The 20,790-nt window shown below is 31.6% G+C and overlaps 1 protein-coding gene across 21 annotated transcripts in view; it reads left to right on the top strand.

Moving 5' to 3' along the window:
- Positions 1 to 20,078, top strand: part of MGAT4C (MGAT4 family member C) — a 727,898-nt gene extending 707,820 nt beyond the window's left edge. For 20 of the 21 annotated variants that reach the window (XM_032416622.1, XM_032416619.1, XM_032416615.1 and 17 more), the window contains 3 exons: positions 3,250 to 3,402; positions 8,487 to 8,634; positions 11,605 to 20,078. In XM_032416622.1, coding sequence (XP_032272513.1) covers positions 3,256 to 3,402; positions 8,487 to 8,634; positions 11,605 to 12,746 — 1,437 coding nt within the window. In that variant the 5' untranslated portion in view covers positions 3,250 to 3,255 and the 3' untranslated portion in view covers positions 12,747 to 20,078. Of the gene's footprint in view, positions 1 to 503; positions 632 to 3,249; positions 3,403 to 8,486; positions 8,635 to 11,604 lie in introns of all 21 variants that reach the window. The other variant, XM_032416612.1, reaches the window with a different exon arrangement.
- The last annotated feature ends 712 nt before the right edge of the window (positions 20,079 to 20,790 follow it).

Here is a 20,790-nt window from a genome sequence, read left to right as displayed (position 1 = left end):
CATTCTCTCTGTCTCAAATAAATAAATAAAATCTTTAAAAAAAAACTGGAATCATTCCTTGTAGAGACGCCTCAAGAAAACCCTGGATTTTTTCTTTCTTCTTTTTTTTTCATTTGTAAAACTAATGGTAGTATTAAAATCTCAGCATTGTTATTGAAAGATCAATGAGCTCCCCTCGCAACTGTATTGCCTAGCATTTAGTAAGTATTTAATAAATTTTAATAAGTGTACTTATTTTCTTTATATGTAATTATCTACATTTGAACTTTGCAAATTCAATTTGCAGTCACATTATTTACATTTTGTCTTTGTCTCGAAGGAATAGAATTAGAATATACTTCTTCTTGACTTAGCATTTATAGTGAACTTATAACATTCAAATTCAGAGCATCCAAAACATACCATACAGTGCTACATATTTTTAAATTTTATTTTCTTGAAAAAAATTTCTGTGTTTATGCTTTTGTGTCCAAGAAATAAAATGCAGTTTTGTTTTCCAACAGATGATAGAGACTTTCGAAAATTAAAAGTAAATTTTTAAGTATTATTGAATATATATACATTTGAAAGTATGGAAATTGAAAAAAGTAAAAACAAGATTGAAATTTCTTGATAATTCTTCTACACTAAGGTAACAGATGTTAACATCTTATAGTTTCCAATTTATTTTACAAATATCACTGTCCTGTAACACCGTAGCTAAACATTTACTCACTAATACAATTTTTGTCTTTAAATAGATTTTTAGAAGTATAATTGCTGAGTCAAAGGGAACGCATGCATTTGGCGTTATTGATAAGTCTTCCCAAATTGACATTTAAAAATATTGTGTCCTTTGGTGTATAATTAGATTCTAATCCTTTGTATTTTTGTCAATTTTTAAAATTCAGATAAAAATCTCTTACAAACATAATGCAGTTTTATCTACAGGACCATTACCAGATAACAGAATTTCACTTATCATGCTTTGGTTTAAAATTGCTATATATTTTCTTATTGAACAATGTTATAAATGATGGATCTATAAATACATTTTTAACCTATAAATGCAAATTAGAAAGTGACCCTATTCTAGAAGTGGCATCACATGTGAAAAGAATGGTTGATTGGATATAAAGTGTGGTATACAATAGTAATGTTCTTTATTTCTGATTCCCAGGGAGATTATACTTCCCCACACCCTTGAAGTCAGGAGCGGTATTGTGACTAGTAGCTATGACCAGTGCACTGTAAGGAGAAGACCATCAGCTCTCCAGATGAAAAATAAATAAATAAAATGATTCCACTACATGATAAAGGACAAAAAGATAAATTCTAGATATATTAAAAAATCTATCCATGGAAAAAACAAACAAACAAAATAAAGGAGACTGTCCATATTTTTTAAACATTATACCAAAAAAAGCCATATGTATGAAATAAATTTGAAATCAAAAACATTACACTGCAAAAGTCAGACCAAGAAGAAGAAAATTGTGAGAATTCATAATGCCTTGGCTAGAGAAGATTTAATAAACACATGCCTCCCTGGGTGAGACTAGTTGAAAAGCAAAGGAGTGTCCGGAAAACTGGGCCTCCTTTGCAGTTTCTGGGCTGAAAACAGCCAGATCCTTGTTGCGGCTCAATGCCCTCACCCAGGGAGTAAATGCTTAACCTAGAGAAACATTTATCTTTGGTCTTCACATACTCCATGCACTCCCTGACTGCACACATGTCAGGAGCACGGTATGTTCTGATCACAGGGTACTTCCTATTCCCTGTCCTGATTCTTAAAGCTTCACATTCCTTCTTGTTTTTCTTATTCCCTTGATGTATTGATAATGTTCACAATAAAAGTGGAGGCAGTTTGACTTGGGACCTTTCCCCACTAGAGTGTCTGGTCCCCACACCCTCTCCTTTCTCCTCCTAAGGTGTCTGGAGTAATTTTTTCATTCGCTACCTCAGGATTTGCTGGCCAAACCCAACAGAAAATATAATACTTGGGGAAGATACCTAAATATTTTCAACATAAGCAAAGATAAGTGTATATGTGTGCATCTCTACACATATATTTAAAACTTCTACAAATCAACAAGAAAAATTTAAAAAAAAAACCTATAGAAAAATATGGCTAAAGAAAATGAAGAGTAATTCTTAACATTTCTTTTTGAGAATTCTTCCATTCTCTGCCTTTGTTAAGCCTTTCTCCCAATTCCTAATATTCTTTCTTATAATTTATAAGGATTCATAAATTCTTTCTTGCATTAATTCATTGAAGAGATATTGCTTGCCTGCTATGTCCTAGACATCATTTAATGGTTTGGTGGACAGGCCATTTTCACTTCCTGAATTCCTTTATTTATATAAATACTTCATCTTAACACTGAGCTCAGGAAGACCCAGTACCCAACTAGAAGTGGTACAGTTTCCAGATTATACTTGATTTTAGACAAAATATGATTGATTCGACTAGTCTTTTGATCATTCCCCATATGTTTATACTTTTTAAACAAACAATCAGTAATCTAAATAAGTGATTGGAAGATAACACAAAATGTAGAAGAGTAGAATGGGAAAAAAAAATAGATCTCCACTAATCTTGCTGATGCTAATTTTGTTTTTGCAGTCCATGAATTATTATAAACAGCCAAACTTCTAGTTAGTAGATCAAGCAAGGCCATGTAGATATGCCACCCCAGGATTTACTCTGACTTAACAAGAATTATTGGAAAAATAAGCAAACCAACTGTAACTCAAGTTCTCAAAGATATGTTTGGACTTAAGCCAAAAGTTTAACTTCCTTTACGACTTCTCTTTCTTTGACCCAGGTTCCCTCCCAAGTGCTCTTTTCAGTGCACTTACTCCAAGATCAATATTAGGCCCATGCTTCTAGTTTCTTCCATTTTCATTACATTATAGTATGAGGAGGTAGAAGTTACCCTAATGTTTGTCTTTCTCTTTTATTTTTGTGCTGTTTATCATCAAAGGACTTTTTTTTTTTTTTTGCATTACCATTGTCAATGTTCATTTGTTCAGAAATAATTGAGATTTGCTTTTTATTTTTATTTACTCCCCAGCAACATAAAGCAGTGCATTGACCTTATGTTAAGATATTACTAATCTGTGAAAATCAGATGTGTGAAATTGGAAACAACTTTTTAGTTAAACAGGTGAAGGGTGAGATTTTATGAAAGCCTGGCTTTTGATACATATGAAGAAATATTTACATCCAAAATTAATTGTCAGTAATTCTGTACCCTTTTTCCACAGGATAGAATGTTTAAATTTTGTCAAATGAAGCATATTTTTGAAATACTTGATAAAATGAGATGCTTGAGAAAACGTTCCACAGTGTCATTCTTGGGAGTTCTTGTCATTTTCCTTCTCTTTATGAACTTGTACATTGAAGACAGCTATGTTCTGGTAAGTTTTGGAGGTTAATTGTTTTTGTTGTTGCTATTACAAGTAAGGTCTAAATCAAATTAGGCTTAGTCCAATTGTAACCTAACTTCAATCCCAGGCTGCTGGAACAGCCTTATTTGAGCATAACTGTAACATGTATACTTTCTATCTAGCTCCTTTTTGTATTAAATCTATAATCCCAGCATTACAATTATTTTGATTTATGTTGCAATGTTTTCTTTAATGCTGCACATGTAGTTCAAATATGTGTATTTGTTTATAAATAAATTAACTATCACTATGCTGGATTAATTTTATGTACAGCCATAATAATTTTTGAGCTTTAATTTGAAATATGCAGAATTTTAAAAATTTCTTAAAGATATTAGTCCTTACTTTCTCAGTTTTTTATATTATCATCGAAATTTTCAAAATCTTATTTTTTAATTAATGATACTAATTATGCTATTTTGTTAAGAAGTAATATTTTATTATAATGTATGACACCTCACTTGATTTTGAATAGTCATAAATGGCCACCATGTTATATATTTATATTCATTGAAAAGTAGTATGGAACCTCAAGAACTAGAGATAATGATGTGAAAACTATTCAGTAGTTTAAAAAAGATAACTTAGTATATAATATATAAATGAATTTTTAAGTAAATTCTAGAAATATACAAAAGGACTTACTCTGGCTAATTTTGAGAACTCAATTTGTTCTATTATTTGTTATCATTGTAAATATCACATCATTTCATGTCTGATGAGAATAACATGGACATTTTTGCTTATTTACTTTCTGTCTGAATTGAGCTTAAGATATCTGGAGAAATCCTAATCTTTATGTTATTGCTCCTGTTCACATATTTCAGAAAATCAAAATCTTTGGACACAGAGAGGACTGAAAAGTACTTTCCACCATGCAAGCATGGTGAAAGTTTCAGTGAATATCTTAGCAAGAGAAAATCTGACAATAACCACAAAGAGCATTTCCCAGTAAAATCTTTTATTTCATTAATTGAACATGATATTACCTACCCATGAATTGTCATGTACTATTCTATGCCGATAGGCCAACCATTTGATCTTAGTTGGGACAGATCCTCTCAGGATGTCTTCTATAAAGCATCTTGCTTCCGTTAGCATTGTTCTTTGATGATGAAATTCTGCCAGATTCCTAGATCTTGACTCTGCCTATGCCTTTTACATTCACATATACTTCTTGATCTTGTGGTCCCTTCATTCTGTTATCCATAGACAATTCACAATGGCTGAAATCACCACAGATGAATAGAATTTGATTAGGCATGATTTAGGTAAACATAGCAAACTGGAGAAACTTACTAATGAGATGCATTTTTACCTTTCTTTAAACCCAGTTATTAGGTTTATGAGACTTACAGACAATATAGCAAGCCCCATGTGATCCCCTATTTTTTCTGGATAAAATTAATGATCATAAATTAATAAGGAGAGCTTTTGATAAATGATTTAATTTTGTAATAAAAATTTATCTTTTGCATATATGTCTACTGGTAGCAGTAAATCACATCTTGTAAACCAAACACATTGTATTGACAGGATGCTTATTGTATTCAATGACTTGCTGCGTTTGTAAGACACTTTTAAACACAATTTCAGTGTTTCATTTTAAACAGACAAAGGACCATTGTATGCAACAAACATCCTTACATCTTGTTAATAGAGAACCTCCTCAAATTCATTATAAAATGTGTAAGAAGTAATAGAGTGTATATCTATAAGAGGATCAAATACTATTGCCCTGTCTTGTGGATTTGTACACATTTCTATCCAAGCTTCAGTCCTACCCATCTAATGTAAAGGGTATGATTTAATGAAGCAGCTCTGACTAAAGAGTATTTACTTTCTCAATGAAATTTTCTCTGGCTAGATTACGCATATATCTAGTCAAATTTACAAATCAGGCCAAGTGTAGAGAATAGATTGCTCCTTCGTTGTAAAAATTGTAATTATTTTTAAGTACTTATATTAAGTTGGAAAAAGTGAGTTAAAATGATGGTTAAATACAAGCACTCCCCTTACTGAAAATTTAATGACAGTATTTTTATTAGTTTAATTTCTCACTATTTACTGATGATTTTTTTTTACCTAAATTCATTCAAAGCCAAATTTCATCCCAAGGCTTAACATGTATAAAGATTTAAAACATTTAAATAATTAATGTAAAACTACACTAAAATCCTTTTCTAAAAATGTTTAATAGCCAGGGAAAGCCAGGCACCTACTAAGTATACAATGTAGTTTCTTTGTAACACTTGTCCTTTTTGACCCTTTTATCGGTGTTTATTTCAGTTTTCACAAAATTATCTCATTCAGTTTTTTTTCTTGACTTCAGAATGCCACAATGTGTACAATTTGCTAAGCATAGACATTCCCAGATCTTTCTTTTCCTGCTTTCCTTCTTTCAGGGGGAAATACTACTTATAATTCAGAGAAATCAGATAAACAATTACAAGTGAAAGATCTCTGGAGTTACTTAGCACTTTCTATTCTGCTGTTTTTGCTAGAAAATCCATTTGTGGCCTGAAATCCTTGGCATATAACAGTTTAATGCATTGCTTACATATTCGGGACATATGTGCCTTTTATTTGGAAAGGAAGCCAAGCTCAGTATAAGAGACAAATACTATTACAAGGCAAACTAAGAAGAGACGCTACATGCCCAATCAACTAAGCCTCTGGGCTGTGAGCATCTTCAAAGTAGCCACCAGGGTATATACTTAGTCTGTTGCTAGTCCATTGAATTGCATTCCTATCCAGAAAATGATTGTCATAAAGCTTTGTCTTATTACTGAGAAATACACCACAGCATAGTAAGCTACAGAAAGAAGGTATCCAGGGAGAGCCTAGCAGTTCAGGTAGATGCCTCTGGAAAGCAGCCAACAAGGCTGACTCAGGTGAAAGTTGCATTATTTATTTATGCTGAAAAGTGTAAAGGAGCTTGTTCTTGAGAATTTAATAAAGTGCTTTCATATAACTTCCATTTCATTTTATATTCTGTTATGTCCTTCAATCAGGATGAATGTACTCTATCTTAACACACAAAAGGTCTGGGATTTTACACATTCAAAATAGAATTCTTAAAGAAATATTCAATATCCTGCACTTCCTTTAGAATGTAACATCACATAAGAGCAGGATGGTAAAATGATTTCAGAGTTGTGACTACTGTGATTCTTATAGATATTTCTCCTAGACCGTATTGATAATGGACACTATTACATTACTATTAAAGAAGTTGGTGCTGAACTGAGTCCTTAGTTACTTTTTTAGCAATCCTAAGTTTATTTTAAAATTCTGATAATGTTCTATAGGTTTTCAGAAAGACAAGATGAAAATATTTATGTGTAAAGAAATTATAATAATCAGAATTCAATAGATATTCAATTAGTATATTTATAAGAAATATAGAATTCAAGGTATAATTTCATATATTTTGAAAGTCTGTAACTTATAGATGGCAAACATATTATAAATATTGTAAAAAGCTAACATATTTTTCTCAATTATCAAGACAATATAAAATATAGAAATACAGTATTAAAGACCAAGTATAGGTTTATAAACATAATTAAATATACAGAAGGGATCTTGAGTTAGCGAAAACCAGATTGAAAGCTCTTCCCAGTCGTGGTCTACTGTTCTCAATTTTTATTCTAAGACAATTCCAGTCTGGCCAATGATTTAAAATTTTGAGCCAGTCCCTTTCTCCATTGTCATTTGAATGTGATGCAAAGTATTGAATGTTCTAAATGAGGTAAAATTTGTATTTGAATCCTTTCTAATTTTTTATGACAGTGATTTAATTAAAGTTTTATTGACCACAGGCAGATAATATGAGGACCAAATTGGTTCAAATGCATTTACTTCCTCTATAATCTTAATGGCTTGCACATGCCTGACCTGACATTGTATATGGAATAGTAGAAATAGATCCATATAACATCACACAGTACAGTAGACACTTGCCAAAAACAACAAAATTCTTTCTAAATAGGTTATCTTTGAATATATATTCTGCCCATGGTAGTAAGCCTTATACAAAGGCCAAGCAAGTCGATATTTTGCTAATAATGTATAACCAATAAAAACTTGATCAAATCATGATTAAATAATCAAAATCTACTATTGAACTTATACTAAGTAAGAGAGAAAAAGGGACCAATTAATAATTAACAGGATATATTTAAGCTAAATATGAATCTTTTTTTAATAAAAACCTTCTCAAAGATCAAATGACAGAAGTCCATTACCAATTACATAAAGGGGTTCTTAAACATAAAAGGACCAGGCTTCAACTCCAATAGAATACTACTTACACAAACACGCACGCATGCATTCACGCACATGTACACACACACACACACACAAGCAACAAGCAAACATATCATGGGAAAAACTAGTGCAAGTTCTGAAGACATTTCCTATATTTGGTACAAATGTATCTTAAGATATCTTGAAGACATGTGAAAAAACACTGATGTCACAAAGACCATGGCTATCTATTCTCAACAGTCTTTGATTATAGTGGCCATATAAGTAACTGACTAAAGCTTCTTGATTAACAAATTATCCAGAAATAATTATGTAGAAATTATGTATGGTATTATTGAACAATTCTTGAAGAAGATGAAATAGCTTAATATGACTCAAATATGGGAAACTTAGTAAGAATTAGCTTTACATCACTGTAGATTATTGTGAAATTTTAAGATCATTGAATTATTGTGAAGGATTTGAATTTTAACATAAAGGAGTGGGAGTTTTCACATAGAGATTTTTTTGTCCAGAGAATGCCATTATTAATGTATGCTGTGGAAAAGCAAATGGAAGAGAAGTATAAAGGGTACAATAGAGTAGGAGAGCCTGGAGTAGAGACTCTAGGTGGGAATTCAGGTGAGAGATGAGGATCTATAGCTTGTGGTGCAGTAGTTGAGATTTATATAATACCCATGTTGCATATCAACCCCATATGTTCGTCATGTAAGGAGAAACTTTATTTAATCCATGACCATCTATTATTTATTTATTTTCTCTGCCTCCTTCATGGCATTCAGGAAGGAGATAAACAACTTATAAGGGAAACATCCACACATCAGCTGAATTCAGAACGTTATGTGCATACTTTCAAAGATTTATCTAATTTCTCAGGAGCCATCAATGTCACCTATCGCTACTTAGCTGCCACGCCTTTACAAAGAAAGCGTAAGTATCCCTACACTTTCAAATAAAGAACACATAAAGTATTTTTGTTTTTTTAAAATTAGGGGGTGCCTGGGTGGCTCAGTTGGTTAAGTGACTGCCTTCAGTTCAGGTCATGATCCCGGGGTCCTGGGATCGAGTCCCGGGGAGTCTACTTCTTCCTCTGACCCTCTCCCCTCTCGTTCTCTCTTTCACTCTCTCTCTCTCTCTCAAATAAATTAATAAAATCTTAAAAAATAAATAATGAAATAATGACATCTGGCTTCATTTGTATCTCAATAAAAGTTTATGGGCTTTACTAATATATATTCTTTGGGAAGTAATTCAGTGTTTCTTCACAAACTGCAATTACTGATCCAGTTCCATTAATAACCAAAAAAAGAAATTTTTTAAAATGCCTAATTGTTATATAAACTTTCAAACAGTTTGCTGTAGAACCACGTAGAGAGACTGAGAAAAATCAATTTATTTGAACTTTTAAAACTTCCCTTTTAAAAATAACTATTCTCATACCGATATATTTTCTAACTCTAATGCTTTGGTTTTTATGACTTGCCACTGCTTTTGAAGTAGTGGAAGTCGTTTTTTTAGTTTACCAAGGTGCTATAACCAATTACCACAAACTAGGTAGTTTAAAACGATGGGAATTTATTCTCTCATATTTCTGGAGACCAGATGTTCAAAATCAAGGTACTGACAGAGCCGCTCTCCTGAAAGTTATAGGGGAGAATCTTTTCTTGACTCTTTCAGCTTCTGGTCACTCTTGCCGTCCCTTGGTTTGTGGGAGCTTAACGACAATCCCAGCCTCCGTCTCCACAGGATCTTCTTCCCTTGGTCTCTGTGTCTCTCTGTGTTCTCTCCTCTTCTTCAGGGACACCAGTCATTGCATTTAGAGCCCACTCTAAATCCAAAATGATTTATCTCAAGATCCTTAACTAATTATATCTGCAAAGACTCCATTTTCAAATAAGGTCATATTCTGAGGTTCCAGGTAGACCTGAATTTTTGGAGAAAACTATTCAACTCACTATCGGTAGATTGGATCTGAGAAGTAACATACTACACACACTCTATGGATTTCAAGACACCGTAGACTATAGAAGGTATCATGATCTAATTAATGTGCCACTAAGAAAGCATCATCATTATCAGTTTTAATTGTAAGATGCCATCAATTATAATATTCAGCCTGAGTTTAAAATGTTTCTGTGTGAAAAATATGACTCGTGAAATCAATGAAACACAGTGATACCATGAATTTCTTAATAGGTCATGTGGGGACCACAGAAATTGAATTCCCCATTAAGAAATGTTTATACAAGTGAGTCTGTGATCACCAGGTTGAGGAAATTGTAACTTAACTTAATTCGGGCTTCTTTAGGTCTATATTCCATTCATTCCTTCATTTCAAATGTCTATCGCTCTTAAGGCTTTCTTCTAATTGCATAAGATTGCCAATGTTTATTTTTATCTCCATCTGTTACACTACCTTTGTGCAAACATTACTGATTCTCCCTTTCCGTCCTAAGTTAGTAAACTGACAATACACATATGCCACTGCTTTATACAAAGAGGTGATATAAAACAGAGTGTACATGCAGGGCACTTTGGATCTTGGCCCCACACTACTCATTAGGTGTTACACTTTGCACAAGTGAACACATCTCCCTGTGATTGAGTTTCCTTTCCTCATCTATAAAGCAGAAATGATGACAAGTGCAAAGCTATCCCAAAAGATGGTTAGGAATATTCAAGATGCATATTACAGGCAAAATGCATAGATTCCTGCCTTTAATGTAGGAAGTATTCTCATAGTATTGGCTATTCTAGGGCATTAGTAAAGGCTGGTATCTTGAGTTGAATGGTACCACAGAACATATTCATTTTTCAAAAGAAGTTAGGGTCGTAAACCCAGGTATTTAAACAAAATGTGTAAATCTCTGCCTCTCTGACAGACTAGTAAGAAAGATTATTCTTAGAAAGGGCTTTTTCAGTATTGCATAAGTCACAACAAGTAGGTGTCTGTATTAAAACAGTGATCTTGGTGAATAGAAACATTTTTCCTATTTTTCAAGTAGTTTTTAGGAAATTTTATTCAGTTCTGAATCACGGTGAGAATCAGAGCTTTAAAAAGGGAAAATATTTTGAGAAAGAGACATCTACACTTCTTAGAAGTAAACTGCCATTTCACAAGGTTTTATTTTATTCCCTACAGATATCCAGTTTCTAATTTTAGATTTTAGATTCTGAATAAAAATTTCCCATCAGAAAATTGCTCTAAAATGTGTTTCAAAATAAGGAAAACAGTGATATTCATGTATTGGAACAATGTACTATATATTTGAATAATAATGCAGTTTTAAAAAATAGTTTATAATTTTGTTTCCATTCTAATTAACGTTCTAGGTAAATTTCAAAATAAAATTGTGAAGTCCAATTATTTTTCTGGTGCGAGATAATGACAATGATCAAAGAAAAATGAAAATGTAACATGTTTTCTATGAAAAATTTAAAGATAATTAAAAGAATGAGTTATGCTTAATTTTCTTTTTTATCATTTGAGACTTATTTGTCATCCTTAACTGTGAATTTCCTTCTCCTTTTGCATTTTTTAATAGTGTGGATATTATCCAAAAATCTATCTTCTCTAATGGGCATATATGAGAACATTAAGCTGCAAAACACCTTAAGTCGTATTTTTTATTTCATAAACAAATGTTTACAGCAATAAAGCTCATATGTCATTGTGCTTAAGATGCATTTTTTTTCCAGAGAAAAATCAATTATGTATTAAGTCCTATAGCCTTTACATATTTAACATTAAGACTTCACTCACAAACTATTCTACACATACCATTTACTAGATGTACCTAATACCGTAGCAGGCCTGAGGGGAAAAGATTTTTTTTTTTCTATGTTATTCAAAGCCTATTTCACATTTAATTTGTCTTCTTTTTGAATTCTTTCGCTCAGGGTTTCTTACAATTGGACTTTCATCAGTGAAACGAAAAAAGGGAAACTATTTACTCGAGACAATCAAGTCAATTTTTGAGCAATCCAGCTACGAGGAGCTGAAGGAAATTTCAGTGGTGGTTCACCTAGCAGACTTTAATTCATCCTGGCGTGATGTCATGGTCCAGGATATTACACAGAAATTCGCCCACCACATTATTGCAGGAAGACTAATAGTTATACATGCTCCAGAGGAATATTACCCAATCCTGGATGGCCTTAAGAGAAATTACAATGATCCAGAAGACAGAGTCAGATTTCGTTCTAAGCAAAATGTAGACTATGCTTTTCTGCTTAATTTTTGTGCCAATACTTCAGACTATTATGTAATGCTTGAAGATGATGTTCGATGTTCAAAAAATTTCTTAACTGCCATCAAGAAAGTCATTACATCCCTAGAAGGAACCTACTGGGTAACTCTTGAGTTCTCTAAGCTTGGCTACATTGGAAAACTTTATCATTCTCATGATCTCCCACGTTTAGCACACTTTTTATTAATGTTTTATCAAGAAATGCCTTGTGATTGGCTATTGACTCATTTTCGGGGTCTTTTAGCTCAGAAAAATGTGATCCGTTTTAAACCATCTCTCTTTCAGCACATGGGTTATTATTCATCATATAAAGGGACTGAGAATAAGCTGAAGGATGATGATTTTGAAGAAGAGTCATTTGACATCCCTGATAACCCTCCTGCCAATCTATATACCAACATGAATGTTTTCGAAAATTATGAAGCAAGCAAGGCTTATAGTAGTGTTGATGAGTACTTTTGGGGGAAACCACCTTCAGCAGGAGATTTCTTTGTGATTATATTTGAAAATCCGATTTTAATTAAAAAAATTAAAGTAAGTACTGGAACAGAAGATCGGCAAAATGACATTTTACATCATGGAGCCGTAGATGTTGGGGAAAATGTTGTAGATTTCAAACAAGGTAGACAATGTGTTACTTACTTAAGACTAGGGGAATTCAAAAACGGAAACTTTGAAATGTCGGAGGTGAATCAAAAAATTCCATTTGACATAAATTGTATAAGGATATATGTTACCAAAACACAAAAGGAATGGCTGATTATTAGGAGTATTAGCATTTGGACTTTTTAACCAATTAAATCGATATGTCCAGTTATTGAAGCAGGCTTTCCTGTTTCCTTTTTTGCTACCTTCCTCTTTTGTTACTTTTGTCTGTTGGAGGGAAAGCAATGGATGGGATATTTTCAAAGAAAAGTCTAATCGTTTTGGAAGTTTTGATTTACATATTGTCAACATAATCTTATTCTAATCCACACTTGTATTTATTTTAACTCTCGAAGTTGAGAATCAGTCCATGGTTAATGCTTCTTCCATTTATATTTTTAATGTGATCATGTTAGTTCCAAAATTTCAACTAAATGTCCAAAAGGTGACATGAAGGATTTAAAATGAGAAAATTTAGTTTGTTGGATGGTGAGTCTTGAAAAATAGTTGCCAACTGTATGCACGTCCTCAAAATTAAACATTCATTATATCATCAGATAGCTTTCATTAAGCATGTGTGAATATGCAGTTGGTTAGAATGATAATCCATTTTTTTTCTTGTAAACATAGGTTTTCATAGACTTCTGTACATCTACAATGAATACCTCCTCATAGAAATATGTCTTTACAACAGAATTTTGTGCGTAGCTGGAGTGATGGAAAGAAAAAAAATTACTTAAAAATATTTCTCCCCTGATTATTTATATAAAAAGGGGCATTGTTCATTGTATAAAAACACTTAATTGAGCACCTATTGTTAATAAATTTTCTGTGGGAAGCAGTCTTTTTCTAGATTCCCTTTTGCAAAAAGAATAGTTAAGCTCAATATTTTCAAGTTATATTGGGTACCAACCTTTAATAGACGAAATTAGAGAAGGCCTATACTTAGTTCATTCTTACAAACATTTTCAGTATATGCAGAAAATTTTTGAAATTGATTTTATATGTTTTGTATTAAAATTCATACAATTGAAATTGTAATCTATCATATACTTTTTTTGAAGTTTAAATGGACATCTTATAAAAGAGAAAAGTAGGAAACATAGAAATCAGTTGACTTTTCTATATTCAGAGCTAGTTCATAATAAAACCAAAGTGAGAGATCAGATGTTTGATATCCAGACAGCACCCTCTCCCTTATGTAGAGATTGCTCCTCACATAAATTATGCTTTCTGTTCACCTCTACCTAAGGCTCAGATAGTAAGTTATGCTATCTTGAAATGGCTAGTATAATTCTTCCATAAGTCACATTTTCATTCTGTGGAATAAGCCTCAAGTGTCTGAAATGATAGTCTTGTATATGCACCCACATGATGAGCAACCTTGACTAACTTTTACTATAAGGAACTGGACAATTGTGCCTAAACCATGTGTCCTATTAAAGCACTTCAGGAGACCTTAGTGCATCCTAAAGACATTGGTTGTCCAGAACGCCCTGAACTTATCTGACCCTTTCTATCTTTTGACAGACAGCAAAGATAAAAGGGTTTACTATGAAGATATGAAAAGTACTTCATGCGTGTTTATGGAGAGGCTCAAATGCATATGTTTTGATAGATTGGAAAGTATTTTATTCACTCTATCCAAATTGATTAAATTAGAAACTCGTAAAACTTTGGGAATTTTTTCTTTTATTGATACAATAGCTACTGTGTATTTTCTTTGCATCCAGTTGCTATGGTATAATAAAGAGAAAATATGAATCTATAAATATTAATATTTTGTTGCACTACTAAGTCTTAAAGTCATAAGAAAAAATGAACACTGCCACTAAACTATAATCTTTGCCTTGATTTGGAGGATATTTGCCAGACGTTTGAAGATACTCTATTTTCTTGGCTTTTCGCGTCCTCTTTCATTAACTGGCTAGTTGCATAATATTCTACATATATCTCAGAAATTACAAATAATCGTTTTTCTGCACTTTTAATGACAAAAGGTACACAACAAAGACATGTAATATCAAGACTTAGGCAGACTCCATGAAGTGACTGCAAACTTCTCAGAGTCTGCATAGGTTCTGAGAGTGTTTCCAAAGACCAGCCCTTGACATCAACTTCTGGAAAATGCTTCAAGAAATATTGCCAAGGTTAACAATGAAATCGAATGTTTGCTAGAGAATTATAAATGCAAACTGATTTTAAGGTTTTACATTTTACCTTAAACTTGATATTTTCATTATGGAAACCAGGTTTGAATAAGCTGGTCAGTCACCTAAGGATGTCTTTATGTTTTCTTTATAGATGAGTGGAGGTCAACTTTTTAAGGAAAGACTTTGACAAACAAAGCTTCTCCATTAGAGAACAAGGGAACAAATAACCTTTCTCTTTCTAAAAGATACATTATTTGTATGAGTCAATGTTGCATTCCCTATATTTAAAAATTCTGCAAAAGGCTCCTGTAATCTTGTCTCAGAGGCATAGAGCAAAAAGTTAATTAGGTTTAATTATAGTCAATCTGTTATTAAGCATTATGTCTCATCAATGTCTCTTTGTAGTAGGTTTTTTAAAATACATATTATTTTCTTTGTTACAAATATCCATTGAAAAACACTGGAATGTAACACAAAAGTTGAGTTATTTAACTGCTACGTGAATAAGATGCTGACAGTGTTCGAGCACAAAATATGGTATATACCTTAAATAATGTCTCAATTTGTTTACTTTAAATTGACTAAAAAGCTTATTTACATTTAAATTTCCTCTCCTTAAGGGAGCCTTTTCAGCATTTATAAACATCAAAGAAAAGCATTCATAAAAGCACAATAAAAATATGGAAATTATACATTTCTGGAAAATACACATTATAGCAGCAATAACATGTCTGGATATAAAAATACATAAAAAGTGTTAATATAAGCACTGTTGCATTATCATCAAAAAAACTATAGATTTTGTAAGATAGATATTTTCCAGATATAAAGATATAATTTAGAAACCAAGCATCATTTAGAACTGCTTTTCTCATATAGCTACACTTATGAGACTAGAACATTCCATTTCTTACTGAACCATTATTCTCTGGGAATTTTTATAAAGCTGTCATAGAAAAACTATCCTGTACAATAATGGCACCCAAATGAAACAAATATTTACAAATTACAAGGTATGGTAGGGAAAGCACTTGCTCTTCTAAATGTCCATATGGCAAACATCACTCAATATTTGCCAGTTTGTCACATGTCCTTTAGAACATGACACCTTGGATTAACATGGGAAACTCAATGTCCTCCAACATCTGAAGATAACAGTGTGATCCTCTTCCTTTGCCTCATCAGTATTTCCATTAACACTGTTGAAGATTACGTTTATTTTTATCACCATGCTCTTACTGACTAATAAAGCTCACACTCAAATTTCACAATCTTTATTACATGATCTCCTGATAAAACCTGATTTGACATTTTGTGTATGTTCAATTGATTTTTTGAAGGTTTCTTGTAAAATTTAGTATTAATTTCAAGAGAATTTCATTTTTTTTCTTCTGACCCATGACTCCCTACTTTCCAGCTTTTGATTCCATCATTCAATGTTTTAACATAACTCCGCAGCTTTCTGGGACCACAGATTTGGTATGTGTGCCTTTTGTCCTCTCAGGAAATACATTTAAAGGGTCATGTAGACCTGAGTTTGAAACCCAGTTCTGTAATTACTGACCTCCAGATATGAGGAAAGTTATTTAACCTTTATGAATCTTAGTTCCTTCATCTGTGAAGTTGAAATTATTTTACCTTGTAGGCTGTTAGAACTGAAAAGGAGATAAAGTAATCAATCAAGAAATAAATGTTTCTTCTTTTTTTAGCCACGTTGTATATGTTAAAAAAGGATATGGCCCTTCAAAACACTACCAGAGGCCTTCGTCCTGATCAATATCAACTTCATTACCCACTAGAAATGTCATCCAGACCACCTTTTTATATTTATATTGTTAAAGAATGTCGTGTAGGATTATGTAAATGCTTTCCTAAAATCAAGATATATTTCTGTCATTCTATTATTACTCTAGAAACCTCATCCAAAATTTGTAACAGTTGTTCTTAATATTCCCATTGTAAATATTAATGATCATTTCTTTTTAAGAAATCTAAACCTGTTTCTTTTGAAAATTTAAGAAAAAAAGGCTTTTTGTAATTTCTAAAATTTTGCCCAGAATCTCCAGTAAACTCACAGAGCTACAGTTTGCCGAGTCTTTCTTTTTTTAATATCAAGTTTATATTCTTTTGTCTATTTTTTCCATTACTGGCAGAAGTTATCAGTGCACTAGCTTATAAATTACCTGTTCAAACTTGAAAATAGGCTTCCTCTCCTTGTCTACCTTGAGTTTCATTGTTTCATTGTTTAGATTTCTACTCCTTTGAATTTCTTCTCGGTTCATTTCAGGATTATTCTTGTCAGAAGGAAGAAGGTTGTAACAAAATGTAATTTGGTTAGTTCTTGCTCTTTGTCTTTTGTTTGCTTTTAAGTCTTTTTGAATGTTCCAAAATTATCTCATCATTGCATGTATGGGTGTGTGTGTGTCTATGTCTAGGTAGATCTGTGTGTGTGTGAGTGAGTATACCTATATGTGCACATACACATATGTGTGGATACATGTAGGTATCACTGGGTGTGTGTATATTTGAATATATGTGTATTTGTGTGTGTGTGTGAGAGAGCAAGAGGAAAGAGGAAAAAATGAAGGAGAGGTATGTGTATCCTTAGCATTATTTTTGACAACCACACCTCCACTTATTCTTGGCTTCAGTGTTCCTAACATACTGCTTTCCTGGTTGTGTCTCCCTTCTGAACTGGCTTTTGGTTATGTGTCCATAAATATTTTATACATGGAAATAGGGATACATTTTATATATGAAAAATCATAGCTCATTAGAAATTTCTGTACAACATTTTAGAGTCTCTAAATTCCTTAAAAGTTTATTTGTTTATTAGCAGATCCCATGTCTCTCAGAACAGGACTTGATTTTTAGAATTTCAACTTCAAATTTATTTTATTTGAATATCTTAACATTTGAAGATTCAAATATGAGTGGCAAAGCATTCTCTTTATAAACTATAAATATTATGAAAACAAGGTCATACTGTTCCAAAATTCTTATCTCTTCCACCTCATTAATCTGCTCATCATGGTTACTCTGACTAAAGTCCAGAGTAGTGCTCATTTCATTAATTCCAAAATCTTCTGAGATGCATTAATGTTCTATTTTGAGCATTGAAATTGAAATGTAGATTTGAGGCCATTTTCTAGATAATTGGATATGAACATCTATTCTGAAAAACATACATACTTGAGACCAAAGTAGTTTCTTATTTGAACTATTGCTTCAGCTTCCCATTTTGCTCTGTCTAGATATTCTCTTCAAAAATTTACCCAAAAGTTCAATTTATTATGTGATAAAATGAGTAAGATTTTTATGCCCTTAGAAAAATATAATCACATTAAGAATATAGTATGTTCAAATTTCATGTCTTATTGAAAGAAAAGCAGTACCCTGCATAGCCATCTCTTCAAATAGCTGAATTAAAGATATATTGATGAGGTTCTCAATATTTTTTCCTATGAAATGAAAATTTTTATAAGGCATATACTCATTAAATTTAATAAGCAGGAAATTATTTTATTTAAAGATTATTTAAGGGTGAAAAATGACAGTGAATAAACTGTATTCAGAAACTTAGCCTATACTTTCAATATACTATGTGTTACTACAACTTAAACTACAATAGCCAAAAGAACCTACAATCATTCTGCTTAACTGCAGATAAGTATGATTTTAATGCATAAAAATAATAAAAAATCAATGCATAAATGAATCAGTGCATAAATAAAGTTAGTAGTCAAAATTGAAAGCCAACTATTGGAAAACTTTTTAAAATATTTAATTTATGTTGTACTCAAAGGTCTGGAAGAAATGTAAGGAATTTTTCTCTTCTATCTCCTTGTTCACTTCGCCATCTGTGTACTGCACAGAGATAAATGGCAATCCCATTTTCAAACTCCAAGGTTTTAAATTCTATTACAAACCAGACATTTAAAAAATGCTTTTATTGTAATTTCATCTAAGTCAATTTTCTTACTCCATAATAAAGTATTATTTTCTCAGCAGTAACTCCCCAACTATATACAAAAAAATCTTAAAATAGTAATGCATCTTTCCCCCATGAAATGCTTCCACATTTAACTTTTTGATATGTCCTATTTTCCCATCTTTAAATAATCTATATAGTTCTTGCCTACTTTTAAATATACTGATATTCTGCCACCCTTAAGCACTGTTATTCCACATTGTTTACTTTATCAGTGACATTTCCAAAAAGTTAAAATAGAGATCTTGATTCTTTTACCATTGCTTAGCTTTTACAGTAATCTGGTTTTGACTAGAGGTTACACTGGTTATCTTATATTTGTGTGTTTTTGGTCATGATGTCAATAGTTGGCAGGAGTAATTCCCTACTATTACAAAATAAACTCAATAACTTAAACTACATTTTGCACTTTAACAATTAATTCTATTGAAAGAGATATTGAAGGTTTATACCTTTCTATCTTTTTATATCACATTGGGTCTATTTTTTAATTATAATTCTTTACCTACAAATAATTTGACTATTAATAAAGGGATAAATATAAGAAGGATAATTCCCTAAAAAGTCATTTCCCTGATTTATAAATCAGCCTAAGACAGTTATTTTCAAAAGGGCAAACTGATCTCTGCTAGTAGAATGAACGATGCTTTTTCCCTACATGAAGATATCTATAACCTTAGCTTTGTATAGAATCACAATAAAGAGGTTTTCTCTTACGAAGTCAATATCCAAATTAAAAATATAAAAATCCCATTAATGCAATTTTAACTTCAATATTCAACATTTCTTAAGCCCTAAATCGTATGTAACTGGGCACAAAAATTTTGTTTATTGTATGTGGGACCTTCATCTAACATAATTTGGTAATATATCATGACCTCATTAATGTCCTTAAAAATCACTTAAAAGAAGCAATTATATTGGAACATTACTTGAGAAATTTGTCACTAATAGTCAAGAAGATTTCTAAGACTTAAGTGTGTATTTGAAGTATCTCTAATTTAATGGTTGGAGATACATTCACTTAAATCCATAAGCCAAAGTGTGTATTTCTACCTTCTAACTTTCTGCTGACTTACTGTAACCAGTCATGTATTTTTTATAAAACTGATTTTAAAAAAATGTAAGTGCCCTTCTTGATAAAGCAAACTAAGTTGAACATCTTTTCAAAGTAAAGCTTTAATGTAATTAAAGCTACACATTATTAATCAGCATACCACCAGGTAAAAAGGTGCTTAATAAATAATGATCTGATGCACTACTGAAAATAACTATCATGAATACCCTTCATACAGTGTGACCATAACACTTAGTATTTTGTTTTAGAAGAAGAAAGTGACATTTGTTAAATTATTGTGATAATACCTATTTATTCTTATGAATATATTTACATTATTACTATTAATGTAAATTTTATTATTATGAATAATGAAATTTATTATAAATATATAAAATTTTTACCATTTTTCTGATTTTCATTAGTAAATTTAATAACAATTGTTGTAAATGCTCTCACAATGTAAGATTTTGAAAGGTTAAATTTTACTTAACAGGCTACTGTTTCATTTTATTTAAATCTCATAATATATGAAATTGGTTTTGCTTTTTTAGTCACAGATCTTAGGAGTCATATAAATAGACATTGTTTAATACAAAAGCACATTTTTAGTAAGTTAAGAAACCAGTTTTACATACTATGTCAACATTCTAGATTAGTCACTTTACTGGTCTTGCCTGTAGAATATAATGTAAAACATTGTTTTTGTTTAAATTCCTTAAAATTTCTCCATTTGATTTCAGAGCATATTAATATCTGAATCTTAAAAGCACTGCAAATTTGGAATAATCAAAGTACTGTAAGTTCAATTAGTTAAATCACTAATTTTCTTCATAGTATATTCAGGACAGGTAATTTATTGAAATGAATGCACACAGAAAGGCAGTTATGTCCATGCAGACTTAAAAGATAAAAAGAAGTATATGGTAGTGTTATAGCAAGATTATACTAAGTAAGCATTCGCAGGTTTTAAAGTAGTCTAGGAGGATT

This window comes from Phoca vitulina, unplaced genomic scaffold, assembly GCF_004348235.1.
Source record: "Phoca vitulina isolate PV1807 unplaced genomic scaffold, GSC_HSeal_1.0 scaffold19, whole genome shotgun sequence".
Lineage (NCBI taxonomy): Eukaryota > Metazoa > Chordata > Mammalia > Carnivora > Phocidae > Phoca > Phoca vitulina.
The sequence above is the reverse complement of the archived record's forward strand: the minus strand, read 5'-3'. Positions and strand labels throughout refer to the sequence as shown.